Raw genomic sequence first — 19,910 nt, forward strand, 5'->3', positions numbered from 1 at the left:
TCCTTTCTCAAATGAGTGTTGGATCATACAACGACGTCGTTTCTAGTTATAAAGTCATTGTTGTATTTTTATGCCCCTCCACGTGGGCAGGGACATGGGAAAACCTTTTTGGTTTGTTTTTTTTTTTTTTTTTTCCTTTTTATTAAAACACATGGGAAAACCTGAGAAATTGAGAATTGACTTTGAAATGCATTAAAATATATAAAATGTGTACATGTACATCATACTGCATCATAGATTCATAGTGCATTTTCTTCTTCCATTATATATCACGTTTAGCAAGAAGGTGAAAAGGAGAATCTCCTCTTTTTAGAGAGTTACATATGAAGCTAAGTTATACTTTAGAATGTATATGACACGTGAATGTAGTTGTGCTTGTGCACCACATTGAGTCTACCAACATTCATAAAAGTGAACACATGTTAGTTTCGGCAATCATAATATCATAATTATGTCTTAATTTCTTAAATATAATCTCACTAATCTCGCCCTAAATCAAAAAGTTGATATTTTATAACGGATAATTATGTTCGGACTTGTATAAGAAACTTGCTAATCTTTTTTTTTTTTTCTTTTCTTTTTGGCAAGAGACTATAAGTACAGCAAGGGCATTGTGTTCTTTAATTGATTCATATAGTTAAGTAGGCAGTGGCAAAGAACATCTCCTTTGTTAGATAGTTAAGATACGGTAGACTCATAATATTTTGACGTGGGTGCTGGTCACATTGAGTGGGCATGCGGTATATAGTCAAGAATGAACAAGATGCATCCAACGGTTGGGCTTAAATCAAGCCAGGAAACCATTCGTTCGCTTGTGACGCTGGTGACAGAGCAAGAATTGTATAGTGAGGGCTTTAAATAAGATCCTATCCCTTAATCGCTAGATCAAATTGGTTAATTTGATCCAACAATTAAGAGATCCTCATCTAGGGCCTTAGGCCCTCACTACATAATGGAGTTGGCCTACCTACGTATGCAAGTTGCGAAAATAATTAAATAAAGTCATGAATTAAGCAGCCAACCGTTCCCTGCTTCACAACTTGCTTTGAACCAATGGCCGCAAGGTAGTACACCTCTCCGCACCTGATAGCTTCCTTTGTTTGGTGGGGACACATGGCAGGTCCCTGCTCGTCCAGTGATTCGTAGACACAGCAAATTAAAAATCAAAAAATTAAAAAATTAAAAATTACAACAGAGAACCATTTGGAGAGCTTAGACAACACAAATAACTTGCACTTAAAAGTGACCATCCATTTCTCCTGACAAAACAAAGGATGAAGTGCAGTACAACAGGATATTCACCATAAAACATCACATGTCTAGCAGTAGTTAAAACATTTTATGTCGCTTTAGCCGTCTCACGAATTAGGGAAAGCTTAGCCAGAAGACCACACAGCTGAAGGTAGGAGCCAACTCCATCACAGATTCTCATGTGAGCAAAACCTGTTTCCTGCAAACTCGCACAAGTAAAAGGCTTGTGAAGCGACAAGATCTCACAGAGAATGAGAGAAAAATCTTCGAATAGTGTAAATACATACCTTCATGAATTCCAATTTCAAATACTCAGCCATATCATAATTCTTTATGATACGGAAAAAGGTAGTGATTATGTCAGTTGGGGAGTAGCCCAAATCATAGAGCTGCTTGAGACCTGAACAAGCATCATCAAATTTCCCTTCAAGCACATTGCATACCATATTCTTTACATGCAATGGATGAGGCTGGTCACAGACCTGAAAAACAATAAACATCTTAGAGAACTACCAAATAACATACGAAACAAATGAGCATATCAAGACATTCATTAAAAATATGACCTTGAAAACATTTTCTTGGTTGACAAACCGGAATCCACTGTTTGTAGCTTGCAGGTTATTCAGTGCCTGCCTCATATCACCATCAGCAGTGAAAATAATGGCTTCAAGACCTTCTGGAACATAGGGAACCTTCATTTATAACAAACACAGATGAATTATACACAAACTAAAGTTTTCAAAACAATGTTTATATACACGGCAACGGTCGATTAGCGAAGCAACTTCTTTTTGAACTTGTATCATTGTTAATAACCAATAACTTGGCATAAGCCTCAAGATTAAAGCGAGTCTCAATACGTTAGGCATACGGTCTAGAAAGTACGTTGAATCCCTTGGAAATAAAAACCTCTAAGCCCAAGCATAGAGATGCATTATTAAGCTTCATCTAAGCTTCATCTAAAGGCATAACTATCAAATATCTTCTCAAACCTCAGTTCTTGGGGTGACATCAATTAAGAGGCCAATGAAATGTCAACCTATAAAATCACTACTGTGCAAGCACTTATAGAATTTAGAAAGACAACCAACAGAAGTTGCAAGGTTTTTTCTTCCGTTCTTTGGGCATGATACCACAAACACATGCATTAAGACATGTTACCATGTTGTGCTGCAAGTGTGACACACCGACAGAAGGAAGGATCAAGAGACCACATACCCACATCAGTTTACTGAGTAAATGAAAAACATTCTGACAAACAAAACTAGCTAGGCAAGGTCGGTGTTTCAGGCTCTGGCAGTAGTGGGGCACATAAATGAGGCTGAACAGATAGTATTAAAGAAAAAATTGAATAAATGTGAAAGCTGGAATGTGACAGAGAATAAAAGAATATACTCTGTCGGATAAACTAGTGGCGACATAATTTTTTTTTCTTCCAACCTAATAGTAAAGTAAAGTTGAACCAATCTACCAATATATTTGGTGATTATCATTCCTTTGAAGCTAATTGATGACAGTATGCAGAATAGACATTACAATGTAAATAAATTTCTTTACCTTTTCAGCTTGAACCACTATCATTAGGCGACCAAGTATCTCCTGATCGGATAATCTAGAAAATCGGACAAGGGCACATCTACTCTGAATAGGCTCAATAATTTTGGAAGATACATTGCACGCAAGAGCAAAACGAGTGGAATTTGAATATATTTCCATTGTCCGCCTCAAAGCTTGTTGTGCTCCAGATGTCATACTGAATTGTGTACAATACACAGCCAAATAATTTCCAATACCCACAGTCCAAAACAAAAATTAATTTAGATAAAGTAATGTAAATAAGAATGTTGTATAAAAAAAATACAGAGATATATGTGTCTTGGGATGAAAGAGATATACCAAAGAATGAACAGTCATGCACCAAAAAGTACAAACACATAGGGAGATGGATAAGGGCAGTTTGCAGTTTGTTGCACATTACTTTCATGGGACAATATTATCAGGATTACCTGTCAGCTTCATCCAAGATGACAACTTTATGCCGCCCAGGAGGCAATGTGACTTTCTTTTGAGCAAACATTTTAATTTTGTTCCTCACAACATCTATTCCCCTAGACAAGAAAGCAACAATAATTAGTTTATGATAAATACCAATAATTTTTTATAACTTGAATTCAATAAATACTATAAATGTACTCACCTGTCGTCTGATGCATTCAGCTCTAAAACAGCCTCCTTATAATTTGGTCCCAAGAGCTCATGCGCAAGAGCGAGTATACTAGTGGTCTTACCAGTTCCAGGAGGACCCTGAAAACAATAAACAGTGATCAGTAGAGGCATAGGTCCAGTGACTTGATGCAACTGAAACCTTCCAACTTAGTCTTTTTGCTTAATAAGAGTCTGTACCCCAAACACAAAACACCCCCCTCGACCGAGTCTAACAGCTTTTAGTATGAAGAAATCTTTTCATTTTTCGAAATACCGAACAAGATAACCCATAAGATAAGACACAAGTTTTAACACTTCAACCCCTCTTGTAAGCAATTCCCATGTTAAATATAAGGGCCGCAAGTTTCTGTGGACCTAGGCTCTTAAAATCACCGAAGTTGCCTCTAACATATACTTCACTTCCACTACGCATTAATATAAAAAGTTCATTAAATTGATCCAAATTCTAATAAGCTCGCTTCGAAATTCCAATAAGCCTACTTGGTTCACACTTATTGAGCAGGCAACAAACTTTTCCCCAATTTCAAACCTATGAATACCCATGGAATGTGAGAGCACAAGCAACAAACTTTTACCAATCTTCTTTCAAACATTTCAAAATTTTATCAAAATTTTACAATTTCCAATCAACAAATGCTAAAACTTTTACACAATCAGATTATATATTGAATATTCCCCTAAGGTTTAGGGTTTAGGGTTTAGTGAAACTGATGTGTTGGGTTTGTGCGCAAGTGAGTGAGAGAGCTACGTACGTCCAAGATGAGGTTGGGCATGTTGCCGTCGCGGGCGATGACCTGGAGCCTAGACACGGCGTCTTCGTTGCCCACAATGTCGGCGACATTGCTGGGCCTATACTTCTCCACCCATGGTATGTCGTAGGCTGATGACGAAGAAGAAGAAGACGACGCCATTGCGTTGTCGTTTTTCTGCTGGCTGTGAGAAAAATGCAGGGTGAACGTCGCAAAGCGAACAGCCCTCTTTGCCGCTCTGCTTCGGTTTGGAGGAGAAAAATAGTCCTTCTGCCGTTTATGTATAAGGGCCCGGACAAGGTCATATTTCAATTTTGCCTATGCTCTGTTCTACTTATTTATTTGTTTAAAACCCCTGTGCTTTTGATATTTGTTTACCCAACCCCAATTCTTTGGTTACAATTTTTTTACCAATGATATTTACAAATGCTATTTATTTGTATTTTGCCTTTTTAGGCTAGTATTTGAAACACTCCATAAAAACGAGGTTTGATTTCTCAAAAAACTTAATACATGAATTTAAGAGCCCCTAAACCCTTTCATCAATTTTTTTAATAAAAACTTTATGGTTTTTCAATTACGACTGAAGCCATTACATGAAATAAATTCGAATAGATTATTGTTTTACATCTTTGTTGCTAGTTGTATTTTGCAATTTTTTCTTAAATGAGGGTAATTTTATGCTGTTTAAGATATCCTCTTTATTTTTCAATTATTTAAGGGATATGATTTCCTCACTCCTATTTTCTCCACTTACACTCTCTTTTGCTTTTTAATATTTTTTTAATAAATTTTGTTCCTTCTCTTTCCTATTGTAGCCTTACTCTACATCAATTTCTTTTTACTTCACTTTTATATTAGTTCTTTTTCTTTATACTTAATTTTCCAACTTGCACTCCATTTTCAGTAATTTTTTTTTTAATTGAGTAAGAAATTAAGTTTTTTTTCCCCCTTTAATATTAAAAATGGAGTGTAAGTTAGAAAATGTAAAAGGAAGTGGCCCTGGGGAATTGATTAAAAGTATTAAAATTACCCTCATTTAAGAAAAATGGAGTATATTACATTTAAATAAGGGAGCTGAATTCCCCACTTTTATTTTCTCCACTTACACTCCTTTTTGCTTTTTAATACCTTTTAAAATGGAGTGTATTTTTTTTATTTATTTAAATGTAATGCACTATTGTTTTTTCACATCATTATGTATTTGTTGTGTAAATTCTGATATCTGGAATGTGATGAGATATGGGGCCCGGCCAATACCCATTTGCTGTCTGGGTATCGGGTTTGTCCATTTTTCCCACTCTCAAATCTTGATTGGTAAGAAACACTGAAAACAATTGAGGACACTGTGCCTCTGCTGTAACAACCCCCAGAGACTTTCTTCTGTTCGCTTTTGGGTTTCTTCAAAGGTATGTTTTATTGTGTTTTATTTTGTCTTGCTTGTAGAAAATATGGGCCTTTCGCAAATGAAGGTGAAATTAGATTGAAAATGGAATTGCAGCTGAGAAAGTCTGTAAATCCCAAAACCCAGAAAGCTGAAACTTAACTGCTTGATGCCCCTTATCCCCTTTGAGCAATGGGTTTACTAGAAGATGTTAACATAAATAAATAAATGCTAATTGAAGCACCTTGTATTCTCATTTAAATTTGAGGTGCAATGGTGAAATGTAAACAATTTGGGTTCATGGTTTCATTTATTTTTCCTGAATGGAGTTTAGCTCATATTGAAAAGAACCCTACATGTAATTGAACCCAAAAGGATGGCTTTAGTGAGTTTTAGTCAGATGGCAAGGGTGGTTTAGCTACCCGCCTTTTGTGGTGTTTACTAAAAATTTCTTCTTGGTATTAAATCATTCATATGATGCACCATGGATGTGGCCCTGAGGGATTTATTGATCATATCACTACCAAAAGGTCATGTTCTTTTTAAAATTTTAGGTTCATAGTTTATTGAAATTATTATGTGCATATTCTAGTCACAACTGTTTGCTATCTTGCTGTAGCATTGATAGCTTTGAATTTGTGTGAGGTAAGATGGTTGCCCAGGTGGAAACCTAGCTTTGAAAGTTTCTAACTGGGAGAATTTTGGGCTGTTGTTCAGGAGTTTTGGTCTGTTGAAATGTGTAACTATCAACCTTGGGAAGAGGATTCACTTCAGAGTGAATATTATGTACAAAGTACTGCAGAAGGCGTAGATGTAGCGGAGACAAGGTGGGGAGCCCGGCTGGCAATGTTGGAAGCAAGGGTAACTAGAGTGGAGGCTAGGGTGGAAAGACTTGAGGCAAAGATGCTTCATCTGCAGAAGGGAATGCGTGTTGTTTGCGCGCTGTTTCTGGTTACTCTCATGTATGCAATATTCAAGTAAATGTCATTGTCAGGGATGATCCGATCATTAGTTTTCAGTTGTATGCTCTATATTTCTGTGAGACATATATAGTTATGCATATGCTGATTCTTTGATCCGTTGAGTTTTCTTGCAAGTAAATGGTAGGTTTGGAAAATGGTTTGTTTTTTTATTTTCCTTTTTTTCCCTCTTATGATGCTGTAGAACTACATTTTAGCCAAGCAAAAACAGACCAAAGGTCCCTGAATCAATTTGTACATTGAATTCTACTGTCATGATCTGTCAATCTGTGTATCAAGATTTCACTGTTAGTTGTTAATTAGTCTGTTTATCAAGCTAATGAATTTTGCCAGAGTATAGTCATAATTGTGCCTCTTAGTAATGAAATTTTATGCCTGAGTATACATTATGGTGCTAAAGCAGGTGCAATGTTTGTAGTTCCAGATCAAGTATATCACAGGTTTAACTCAACCTACTTAACCAAATTTAGCATTCATCGTCGGTGACTACAAGCATCACGCAAGTGCTGCAAACCAGTGATTCCTGTTTACCAATTTGATCTATCATCTTTGCTATCAGAACATTGGAAATGTGTGGGGTTTCAACACTGGAGTCTGGAGGTTACAACTTATAAGTCCGTCAAGACTTGCAGCATTGATAGTTTGCCATTTCTTTTAATTACATATATGAGAGAGAGAGAGAGAGAGAGAGAGAGAGAGAGAGAGAGAGAGAACTTCCACTAATTTAGCAAGATGGTCTGAACTACAATAAAAATCATAGCATTCCAAACACATATGCCATGTCAAGGGGGTGTCCTGTTACACATCAATTCAACTCTCAATTGTCTCATTTTCAGATTCACTCTCGACCGTTTCCCTAGCTGCCATCCAATCTGATCTTGATGCTCTAGTGTTCATTAATTCTTCTGCACGTTGCTCATCTTGTGCTGGATCTTGCATCCTTGAATTTGCTAAGGCCCAATCTTTCAAGCAAATTAATGCTTCTATTGTATTTGGACTCAAACTGGTCCACTTGTCAGATAAAACTTTACCACCTGCACTAAAACATGATTCTGATGCTATAGTAGAAGCTGGAATAGTTAGCAAGTCACGAGCCATAAGAGAAACAATAGGATATAATGATTGATTTTTTTTCCACCAACCCAAAAAACTAAATTGGTTATCGTCAGCAACATCTATTGTTGGTAAATCAAGGTAAACCTGTAACTCAGATTTGGTGGTGGAAGAAGATGAAGATGATAGCTTTGCCCTTTTCAAACATTGCATAGAGAAATCTTGCATAATAGGGACAACTACAGAACCAGGAGTTTGGCTTAAGGTGCTAGAAGTTACATTTGCAGATTGCACATTTTGACCCACATAAGACATTACACTCCTCTTGTAGACATCAAAGAATTGAAATAACAAAGTCTTTAAAGCTAAAAGTTTTGAGTCAATGGTTAACTGATCAATACCTGTCATATTTAACCATTCACCAATTGCAAATACTTTAAACCTAGGGTCCATAATAGTAGCAAAGCAAAACACAGTAGGAAACTCTTCCCAATATTTATCAAATTTTGCTTTCATTTCAGTCAAAGCATCCTTAAAAACAGAAAATTCAGAATATGCAGCAAATGATGCATGAATATCTGTTAAACAACTAATAACACAACTCGAAGTAGGGTAATACACACCAGAAAGTATCTTTGTTGAAGAATAAAAATTTGTAAAAACCCACTAACAAGTTGAGCTATTTTCCAATCTTCTTCATTAGGAACTTGTAAATTGCAAGAAATTGATTCATTTCTCTCTTTAACATACCAATGCAAAGGGACTTTATCCTTTATAGCTACAAGTAAAAGCTCATAGGTGGAATTCCACCTATGAGGCACATCATTGTCTATATTTATCTTTCGCATATTGAAATCAGTACAACATTTTACCCAAATTTCATGTCTCTTGCTAGAGGAATTCATGCTACGTACAATATCAGTAATTTTATCAATAGACGGAGATAAAACTTTCAGTCCATCTTGCACAATCAAGTTCAATATATGACAACAACAACGTACATGAAACAACTTTTGTTGCACAGAATCAAGCAAGAGAGATAATGGAAGTATACTTGCAGCTGTATCATTATTTGACACATTATCTAATGACAGAGTAAATATTTTGTTGTGAATGCGCCAAGATAACAATTCATCAAATATATGAGTTGCAAGTGACTCTCCGGTGTGTGGGTATTCAATCATTTTAAAGCAAATTACCCGTTTATTCAAAAACCAGTCTTTATCAATAAAATGTGCAGTAAGTGACATGTAACCCACTTTCTGCTGTGATGACCAAACATCTGAAGTTAAACAAATTTTCGAATCAAGTTTTTCAAAAAGAGCATGCAAATCACTCTTTTCTTTACCAAATTTTTTCATCACATCTCCCTTACATGTAGAAGCTGAAATTCCCCTATATTAAGGACAAAATGCACGCTGAATCATGCCTATAAAATCATGGCTTTCAACAAATTTAAATGGCAGTTCTGCTCTAATAATAAAATCTACAACTTCTTTACGAGCAACAGCATGATCATAAGCAAAATTGTCAAATTTCCAGCAACATCAGCATTTAATAATATATGACCTGGACTAATCCTAGCTTGTGCAGCTTCATGCTCTTTTAAATGACGGGATAAATGACTAGTACCACTCCTAGGACTGCCAGCAAACAAAGTATTACAAATAACACATTCAGCTTTAAGTACTAGTTTACCATTTTCAATTTTGTTAACCTTTGAAAATAAGACCATACTTTACTTGTTAATCTGGGTGCACTTGCAGGTTTATTGTTGGATGGAGTGGTGGAATCATTAGCAGGTTCATTCACTGTCCCACTAGCATTATCCATCTTGATTGTCTGAGGCTGCCAAAATTCAACCAAAAAAAAAAAGAAAAAAGAATCAGTATATATCAAGCTGACAAAGTCTAAAACCAAACCCTGCAATTTGAAGTTTCAAAAAGATCCCATCCCAAGCTGTTTAATTAATTAATAACAACACAAAGAAATTGTCCAACAGGTTGAGTGTTGTCTCCGAAAACAAAAGCAAAACAGAACAGTTCGATGAAAAAAAAAAAAAAAAAAGAAAAGAAAAAAAGAAAAAAGGAACATAAATAGGTGAAGCAGCACTAAATCCTAACAAGTAAAGAAAAAACAAAAAAGTATTAGACTTCACAACCAAAACAAAATCTTTCAAAGAACGGCAGATTACTCATTTCAGTCCAAACATCTCAAAATTAATGGAAGAAAAAAGAAAAAGATCGAACCTTTTGGGTGAAATTGCCCAGCCAAAGTTATGGATGGAGGTACAAAGACTAAAAAATTCGACAAGTCAGTTAAGCTGAAATTGTAGAAGAAGATGATGAGTGTGGTGTGGAGAGATGAGCGACCGCGGCGAGGTTAAGAGATGAGCGTGTTTCTGCCTGATGCACTTCTTTTTAACGGTTGGGAGTCTCTAAAATCAAAATAGCCGTTACTAAACCCCAAAAACAAAAAAAACCTATTTCCCAACTCAATCCAAGTTATGCTTATATACTTGCGGGCATGTGGGCTGACTTCCGTGGGCTCAAACGGGCCGAGCTTTAGACACTATCTAAAGCTCAGCCCATTAAACAAAGGGCTGACCAGGCCCATAGCCCATAACAGGACGGGCTTTTCTTCAATGGGCTGGGCAGGCCCCATCAACTCATGGGCTAACAAGCCAAATAGTGTCCCATAATCTTACGTCAAAGCAAGTAGGCCTATAAAATGGGCGGGCCTGGGCATTTATGGCTGACTTGGGCTGGCTTCTGTGGGCTCAAATGGGTTGGGCCTATGGACCAAGTTGAGCTTTAGACACCCAAATTCAAGTTTAGCCCACTAAACAACGAGTCAACCCAGCCCATGCCTCATACCGGATAGGACTTTTCCTTGATGACTAGGCCAAATAATTGTTGAAGAATAAAGTCCTACGTATGAAACTTGACACAATAAAATATAACATATAATGAATTGTTCCACTACTAATTGTACTGAGACCTTTTATGATAAAACCTCATACCTACTGGGCTTTATAGGTGGTTAAGTTGGGGATAATATCGGTGTTGTTAGTAGTGGACCGATGGCTCGTCTATCTGAATTTAACATGGTATCAGAGCAAGTTGATTGATTGAGCCTAAATTGTACCTTTACCCTTACCCAATATGTGGTGTTCACATGTTGGCTTTGAATGTTTACTCAAACCTTGAATGTTTACTCAAACCCCTTACCCAATACGTGGTGTCCACGTGTTGGGCTTAAACGAATGACTCCGATGTGGACTTGGCTCCACGTATAGCTCGCTATGTTGTAGTCCCACATGAGGAGGCATGTTGAACAATATAAGTCTCATGTCGGAAACTTGACTAAGTACCCGTTTGGCATTGCTTATTTGAGGTGATAAGTGATTTTTATAAAATTTTGGGAAGCTCAGCTCGTTTGGTAACCTATGAGAAAATCACTTATTATTAAAAATTGTTGTGGGAGAAAGCAATAAAGGAAAGCTGTTAATGGGCTGCTTCCAATTTCTGATTATACGGTAATCAGATTTGAGGAGGTGCTAGGTTTAATGAAAATTACAAAATTACAAAAATACCCCAATATGATTTCAGGTTCTCCTCTTTGAGCGTCTTCTCCTTCCCATGCCACAGAGCACTCTTCTCCTTCTCTTCCATTCTTCCTCCATTTTTTTTCTTGTTGGATCAATTGAAGTGGATGTACTTGCAACTACTATGCCAGAGGAGCCTGTGAGCTTTAGACATTATTGTGAACTGGTATTCCAATGGTGCCTTGGTCAACTGTTTTTTTCTTTTTCGCTTTCCAACTGAAGTGTTCTTCATGGTGTGAACTGAATCACTTCGGTTGACAGGTGGGCCCAATAAATATCAGTGAATTTAAATACATATATAATTCTGATAAACAGGCTATAGTATTGTATCCAGGTAAGCACTAGTCATCTTTTAGGTTTTACTGACATTATTTTTCCCAAATTTGCTGCCAATTTCTTTTATATGGTTAAGATGGGTTTACTTATGGCTGTTTTGTTTCCCATAAACAAAAGCTTTTTACTTGGAATTAGGAATACATAGAACTTTCTTTAGATATTTCTTTATCCTTTTATATCATGTGCGGTGTTGGTATGCACACAGCTTCTCAACTTAAGGAAATGCAAGAGCGCCTGGAGTCTTCTCGACTCAAGACTTGCAATCTCACAAAAAGTGACTTGGTTAAAAATCACTTGCAATAGGGTGAAACTGGGGCAAATGTGTTGGTTGGAATCCAAGTTGATGAGTTTCAAGCTTGTGGGAGTTCTATTGGATATGACTATGTAGTGGTGATCGATGACGACGAGTTCAATCTTTTAATGCATTGAGACTTTCACATTGCTATGAAGCGGAAGCTTGTGCCACCAGATCACGTTTTAAGGAGTAGAGAAGGGAGGCACCATCTTATATGTTTGATAGTTTATTATTTTGATATGTACTATTTATTATTGATAGCACCTAAATGTAGCAATGATTTAACAATTTTAACGTAATATTTTATTTATTTTATGATTAAAATAATTTTTAGGTGTTAAGGTTAGAAAACATATTAAATACAAGAATTATATAAGTGAAAGTGAAAATGAAATTACTTTTCTTTTTACCAAACAATTGAATAGAAAAGAAATTTCAACATATGCCCTTTTTAGTCATTGGACACAGCTCATAGCATTTTTACACAAAATTTACCAAACACTCATAAACTGATTATTTTACCAACAACATTTTTAACAAAAAGTTTACCAAACACCAAACTGCTTTATCTCACAACTGATTTTTCTCACAGCAAATATGACAATGATTATTTTCACAGTACAACAAAGTCAAACTGGCCCTAAATAAAATACAATATATAATAAATGGTTCCACTACTAATATGACCAACACCTATTGTGATAAAACCTCACATCTACTGGGTTTTGTAGGTGGTTAAGTTAGGGACAATATCGGTGTTATTAGTAGTGGGCAATTGGCCCGTCTCTCTGAATTTAACAATAATAACCCTTAATTTTAGGGTTAATTACAGTTTAGTACCATGTAGTTACACTCTTAAGACATGTTAATCTCTATCTTTTCAATTTTAACAATCACATATCCCGGTTTTTTAAATTTGTTACAATGTGGTTCCGCCGTTAAGGTTTACTTCAGATCTCTCTCTCTCTCTCTCTCTCTTTGCGCTCTCCCGATCAAGCCTCTCTCTTCCCCAATGTTTGTCGACAACCGTAAACACCAATCTCCCTCACCCTCATCCCCAGCAAACCTCTCTCTCGTCTCTGCCATATATTTGGATGGGCCTCCAATTGGAAAAACAACATTTGCCTACATCTGCATGATCACTTCAATGTCTTGTTGCTTGATCAGATCTGGGTATTTTTGATTGATGTGATTATTTTTTTGGGTCATTGATGGTTAATGCTTGGTTGATTTGGATCGGTGAGGGTGGTTAGGGCTATGGAGGCTGGTTGCCGGTGTGCTGGGTCGTGGAAGAGACTATGCGTTGCGATAGGGTAGATGAAGGTATTTGGGTGGGATGCGATAGGGTAGATGGGGGTGTTTGGCTGGGAAGACTAGGATGGGGTGGGTGTCATGATCAATTTTTGGAAGAGAGATGAGAGCATTTCACCAAATTCTCTCTCTTTCTCTGCGTTCTCCCGATCAAGCTCCAACACCCAACCCTCAAACCCATACCACAGCCACCTGCACCCCAGGGCAACCACCCAGCTCCCCTTTCCCCCATGACCATTGCCCTTTAACTCCCCAACGAACCTAGAACCCCAACCCAGCAACCACCCCACCCTCTCCCTCCTTTCCCCGTATTTTCTTTTTTTGTTGAGAGACCACCCCACAAAGCCCTCCCTTCCTCCCACATTATGTTTTCACCCACAAACCCTCAAACCCACCCACAGATGCAAACAATGTTCAAATATATTTATATCTTTTTCCAATTTGTTGGTTTTTGAATTTGCAGAGAGAAGAGACAGAGAGATGAAGACTGGCAGATCTCGCCAGAGAGCGCCAACTGACGGCGACAGCAAAGTCTGTAGGATGGAGAGAGAATGGTCGGCAAGCTGGGTTCTTGATTCATTGCAGGCTGGGGTGGTCTCTCAACAACAAAGGGAAATCGCGAGGGGAAGGGGGGTGGTTGTTGGGTTGGGGGTTGGAAGGCGGTGGTCAAGGGGGAAGGGGGCTCTAGGTGGTTGCGCTACGGTGTGGAGGGTGGCTGTGGTATGGGTTTGAAGGTTGGGTGTTAGAGCTTGATCGAGAGAGAGAGAGAGAGAGAGAGAGAGAGAGAAATTTTTTTTGTTTGGTTTTTAATATTTTATTCATATTTTAATCAATTTAAAATTAAAAAATGTGAAAAATGTGGGACCCACAATACACGTAGGCAACTAACAGAGAGATCTGACCGAAACCTTAATTGCAGAACGACATTGTAACAAATTTAAAAGACCGGGGTATGTGATTGTTAAAATTAAAAAGATGAGACTAGAACTTCCACCCATTTGTCATGGCAAAAGGCAAGGTCAATGGCAAGACAATGGATGTTACTATTCACGTAAATAGTGGCAGCCATTGCAAAAGGTTGTGGTGTTTCCACCCATTGTCATGACAACTACTATTCACATGAGATATGAAGAGAGGAATTTGTATAGAGTTTTGGTATGAGAAGTGAAGAATATGACTAAGTATTTATTAAAAAAATTCTGAAATTTTTTAGATTTTTGTTGTTGCTAACGTCAGCAAACCCAGGCTAGTTTGGCATGTGGGCTGACCCGATTGCGTGGGTCCCACAGCGTGCCTTGGCAAAAGTGGCCTGCTGGAAGGGCTTCCCTGGGCTTGGGCCCTGTCCTATCCGGGCTGAAGGCAACGGATAGAAGGGCTCTAAGGGTGTAACCACAGGATACTAAACTGTAATTAACCCTTAATTTTATGCCTGAGAAAGTATTGACAACCCATGAAATGAATTATTTATAAGAACAAAACAACCTCCCTCAAGAATCAGCATCTTATGCTGTGCCTAGGATTCGACTTAATTCTTGGAAGCTAACAAATCAAATTTTGAGAAGGCAAGTTCAATAGCTCCGACCCGTAACATTCTACTAGAACAAGTTTGTAGATAAACAAAGAATGTCTACACTCCAGAACTAAACACACAAAGCTAGGGAACATAAGAACACAGTTTATACTGCTAACATATTACAATCAAGTTTAGCTGGGCTCATTTAGCATTTGTAGTTCAACATTCCAACACCAATGACAAATTTACATGTAAATTGAGATTGATAACAAAGAGTTGATCAAAGTGTACAAGGCTCGTTTGATAACGTTATTGTTTTTTGTTTTCTGTGGCTTTTTATTTAAGGATAGAGAAGAAAACAGAAGAGGAAAATGGGACAAGGGACAATAGAGGATTTCTTTTTATAGTCTCCTGTAATCTCCCTCCTCTCTTCTGCATCTCTCTAATCTCTCATCTCCCTCTCTCCTTTCTCCCATATCTTTCTCCTTGCTCTCTTTAATTTACAAAAAGAAAACAAGAGACAAAAACGTTATCGAACGAGCCTTCACAAACTTCTATCCTTAAAATCTTGGTAAAGAATATAGTGAAAATACAGCTTATGACAATAAAGTATTTCTCACAAACGAAATTTAAAAAAGTTACTCAACAAAGTTACAAGGGAAACACTGAATGTGCCTACAGAAGCTCCAGCAACAGGAAAGAGTTAATGGCTTTTGACATCCTGCCAGTGTATCATTCCAGATCTAGTATTCCGAAATTTGAGAGAAGGATCTTTACTTGATCAACAAAGTCTGAGCCAGTTGCATACTCTGTTAGCATTCCAACAGCAAAACCGAACATTGCCCATCTGTAAAGCCGAAAAAGGAAACAACAGAAGAAAGAAGATCCCAGATCAAGAAACCAAATTATGTCAGACAAGTATACAGACCAATATAGGTAAACAAAATTCCTTCTGTTCATGGAAACCCAAGTAGTTTGGTTGAGGATCAAATCAGGTTGAAAAAATCAGCATTGTAATTCATTTGAATGCCAAGTTAGGAAAGCATGTTGGTTCTACATAGGGAAAAAAACTTGCCTATCCCATTTTCATACACCTTTCTCTCTATCTCTCATCACATGATCATGTGGTGAGAGAGAGAGAGAGAGAGAGAGAGAGAGAGAGAGAGAGAGGTGTATGAAACATGTTACATGGAAGTTTTACTCCTCCATAGGGCTGTTGCATATGTTATTGATTTTGTTTAGGTGAAGGTTCCTTAGAAATGTTGACGAGTAAAATGTAGATTCCTTGGAAGCTGTTGTCAAACACCAATTCACAGAAAGCTGATCAATTGAATATACTTCCCATTCCCAAACATTTGAATCCAGGAAAATAATGAATTCTTCTTATTTTATACTTCACAAAAATTCAATTTCCAAGTTATTTCAATGTTCTTAAAAAAGTTATCCTACAGCATTGAAACCCTGGCCTATGTCCCAAAAAGAGAAGAGGGATAAATCAAAATTACATACTTTTGAAGTCAAAATGAGTAATCATTCAGGGAAAGGATTACGGATTTGGTTGGCCCTTTTGGGGATGTGATTTTTAGGGTTTGCTATCTAAAATTACTGATTTGGTAATTCACAGTTGAGCCATTTTTAGTTTACCAAATTGTTCACTCCTACGCAATTGTAGCTTAATTTCAATTGCATAATTCCATTCCAATCAAAACCAAGACAATCATAATAAACTACAAAAACCCAGATAAGCCAAACTCTCTCAATAACATATATCAAAGCTTGAATTACCTTCCATTGCTAATCTCATTCTTCCCAACAAAGCCAAAGAATGGGCCCTGATTGGCAGCTTCAAGCTTCTTCTGCTTGAAGTACTCCTGAATCTCCTTAGCCTTCTGCCTCTGAAACTCCAAGGTCACCACATTCTTATTATCCTCCACCATGGTCAGCCCGGAAACCGGAGCTGGCTTCGAAGGCTGCTGCTGAGGCGGAGGAGGGGCCTGAGGAGAAGGAGGTGTTGGTTTGACAGGAGAAGAAGGTGGGGAGGGTTCTCTAAGAGAAGGAGCTGCAGGTCTTCTTATAGGTCCTTCAGTTTGAGAGCTCCTTATGGTTTTTACATAATAAGGCTTGGCTGAAGAAGAGAGCATAAAAGAATGATGATTAAAAGAAGAAGAAGAATGTGAAGAAGATGGGGAAGATGATGAAGTTGAGATTTTGATGGAAGGGAATGAAGATGCCACTGACATTTTTTTTTTTTTTTTTGTTTCTCTTTCCTTTTTTGCTTGCTTTCTTTCTCTCTGAGGCTTGTTTTTTTCTTTCTTATTTTTCACTTTTCTTTATTTTGTTGTTTGGTTTTGTTGGACGATTTTGGGTCTGATGCGTGTTATCTCATCAAATCGATCGACTTCAACTGTTTTGTGGATAAGGTGTGGCCAAGTTGCAGTCAAAAGGAGAAGGCTGGCTTCTAATTCTAAAGTCAGTTCGTCTGGGTGAAGCAGAGAAGTCAGGTTGTTGGCTGGCTTGAGTTTGGCGCCTAACGCCTTCTCAAGCATGTGACAGACACGTGTCCATTCCCTTTCTCAAGCAGGAGTGAGGATTTGAACACAGAGCTGTGAAAATTAAAGGAGTCGTTTGGTACGGCGGACTGTCATGGACTGGACTAAATTTTGGGACTGTCTTGGATTAGCTCGGATTGGCCTAAACTGGATAAAGTACTGACCTGCATTTGGTGTTACGTCGGACTAAGAAGCTGGATTATAAAAATAGTGAAGACCTATGTTTGATACTTTTGTCGGACTAAAAAATAATTTTTTCTAATTATTTCTAATTACTCAAGCAGACACCAAAAATTTTATTAGGAGTTGTTGTGATGTATAAATATAAATATGAATTCCCAAAGAAAATTATAAATAAATAAAAAGTCCCTCTTTTTAAAACCCAAGGTTTAACTTGGGTTTTTTTTTTTTAAAAAAAAAAAAAAAGAAAGAAAAGGTTTTAGCTTAGGTAGTCCCAAAATAGAGAAAAAAAATCTAGAATTATCTTTAATAATAAGTGAAAATGATAGAGAAAAAAAGTTGAATTTTGTTGGTTAATTGATAAACTGAACAAGTATGCATCTAATAATAGTTTTTATTATTATTTTTTTTTTTACATACAATTTTTTTTCCCAAAATAAATACAGATTGTAGTAGGATATGAGAATAAAATAAACAATGAAGCCTCATTTTTTTTCAATTTTTATTTTTTCATTAATATTTTAATGTTTATTATAAAAGAAAACTTAAAATTATCTGAACCTAATGTTTAATTAAAACAAGATTATAAAAAAAAAATGTTAGCACACTTTTCCTTCCACCTTCTTCTTGACTTTTCTTCTCCCAACTCAGACTCCCTACCATCCACATGCGTCCCTTATTTTTTCACTCTTTCATCTCTCTTCATACATCCTTTCCTCCCATGAGTGTTAGTGCTGCTTGGTTTTATATAACCCATGTGAAAACAGAAACAAAATTACACTGAAACAAATAATTCAAACCACCACAATAACTCTCGATTTGTTCAATTGGGTCAGTGGTGGCTGTTACGGTTTGATAGATTGGGTGGTGACGGTGGAGGGAGGCTATGGTGGAGGTCGCGTTGAGCAGTTTGATTCAAGCTAAGGATCTGACTATGGTGAAGGCTGTCCTTGGAGTCGGAGTGGGTCATCTCCAGAGAAGGCCAGAAGTTATGGAGGCTGGTATAGGAGTTATGGGTCATCTCCAGAGAAGGCCAGAAAACTTGCCTTAGTAGGAAACAAGAGAGGAGAGGCGATGCTGAAGGAAACGAGAGAGAAAAAGGACTCAGGACTCGCTTGTTCTATATAGAGTGGGTGTTATTTTGCGAACCCCTTTTCAGCCTCGCAATATTAGAATAGCGAGTGAGGTGTTTTTTTTTTACTGTTGTCCTATACAATCCCATTTAATCTAGTACCCCATTTTACCAAACATGGGTTTCAAGTGTTATATAACCCAGTCCAGCCCAATGAGGCCTACCAAACAAGCCCTTAACTACTTAATTTACGAGGTTATTTTGGTTTATAGATAAAATGTTGTTTTATCCGAAATTTTGCTTTGCTTGCCAAAGTAATTGATTATGATGGGCATGTAAGATTAACTATTAATTAAGGGATATTTATCACAAAACGTTTATAAAGTTCACGAAACTATCAGCTTTGGTTTTCTATGCTAACAAACTAACATAATCTTTCACATAATCGAACGGCAAAATACATTTTTTATGTGATAGGGTTAACATGAAGGAACATCTCAGACGGAAAAATAAAACATAAAATACCAAAGCTGATAATTTCATGAGCCTCTAGAATGTTTTGTGATATAAACTCATAACTAAATTTGTACTTGATGCAAATCTGTAGTCTAATAGAGAATGATGAACCTGTCGATCCAATAACTACAACTGTATTGACTTGGGTGCAAAATACAAATTCATACTATGGACAAATCTCAATTTGAAAACCTTTTTTAAACCCATATCAAAGACTATCAATCATGTGTCCAGTCTTCAACTATTTCAAGTAGGGGTAGGCATCTAAAGCCGAAATATCGAAACTGTACGCTAACCATATTATACCATACCGATTTCATATCGTTTTATTTGGGATGGGGAGATATTCGATACAGTACCGTACCATACCAATAGAATATAGTATGATAGTGGTATCAAATATTTGGTACCGATCAATACCGTACCATACCAAATACTGAAGAATAATTTTTTGATATGTCCTCAGTTTCCAAGAGATCAATACTTTAATGCATTTTGCCAAAGAAATCTATATATTCTGCTGTGGAAAGTACTTTTATAGGGCTTAGTTGCATTGCTTTCAGTCACATCTACAAAGAAAGCACGTGCTCCACATCCTTTTGGAAAATGTAAGCTAGAAAGTTCAAAAAGATTTTGAATATTCTATTAGCCGTATTGACTGAGACTTGGGTACATAGTTTCATGCAAAACCAATAATTTTTCAGTAAGATGTATATTTCTATCTATATATACTACTGTCAGAGCTAAGTTGTTTGTACAAACTTCGTCAAGCTTTCTGAGGTTTGAAAGCCTCAAACATGGTTGAGATTTTAGCATACAGAAGTTTGGTGAAGCTGTTTGTTTTATGTCATTTTATTTCTTTTGTTTTATGTCATTTTATTTCTT

At 37.0% G+C, this 19,910-nt stretch overlaps 3 protein-coding genes across 3 annotated transcripts; all 3 read right to left on the reverse strand.

Moving 5' to 3' along the window:
• Positions 1-1,156: 1,156 nt before the first annotated feature.
• LOC117637569 (replication factor C subunit 2) lies at positions 1,157-4,511 on the reverse strand. Its single transcript, XM_034372487.1, has 7 exons — positions 4,233-4,511; positions 3,452-3,558; positions 3,261-3,362; positions 2,812-3,007; positions 1,818-1,946; positions 1,539-1,733; positions 1,157-1,450 (listed from the first exon to the last, which is right to left on the reverse strand). The coding sequence occupies exons 1-7, from the start codon at positions 4,389-4,391 to the stop codon at positions 1,340-1,342; spliced, it is 999 nt and encodes a 332-aa protein (XP_034228378.1). The 5' UTR covers positions 4,392-4,511; the 3' UTR covers positions 1,157-1,339.
• Positions 4,512-7,334: 2,823 nt separating this feature from the next.
• Positions 7,335-10,089, reverse strand: LOC117637891 (zinc finger BED domain-containing protein RICESLEEPER 2-like). Its single transcript, XM_034372940.1, has 2 exons — positions 9,896-10,089; positions 7,335-9,494 (listed from the first exon to the last, which is right to left on the reverse strand). Exon 2 carries the CDS (start codon positions 8,160-8,162, stop codon positions 7,404-7,406), a length of 759 nt encoding a protein of 252 aa, XP_034228831.1. The 5' UTR covers positions 8,163-9,494; positions 9,896-10,089; the 3' UTR covers positions 7,335-7,403.
• A 4,761-nt stretch (positions 10,090-14,850) lies between these two features.
• On the reverse strand, positions 14,851-17,193 carry LOC117612192 (light-harvesting complex-like protein OHP2, chloroplastic). Its single transcript, XM_034340948.1, has 2 exons — positions 16,494-17,193; positions 14,851-15,555 (listed from the first exon to the last, which is right to left on the reverse strand). Exons 1-2 carry the CDS (start codon positions 16,946-16,948, stop codon positions 15,441-15,443), a joined length of 570 nt encoding a protein of 189 aa, XP_034196839.1. The 5' UTR covers positions 16,949-17,193; the 3' UTR covers positions 14,851-15,440.
• Between the last annotated feature and the right edge of the window lie 2,717 nt (positions 17,194-19,910).

Source organism: Prunus dulcis, chromosome 8 (assembly GCF_902201215.1).
Source record: "Prunus dulcis chromosome 8, ALMONDv2, whole genome shotgun sequence".
NCBI classification, from domain to species: Eukaryota; Viridiplantae; Streptophyta; class Magnoliopsida; order Rosales; family Rosaceae; genus Prunus; species Prunus dulcis.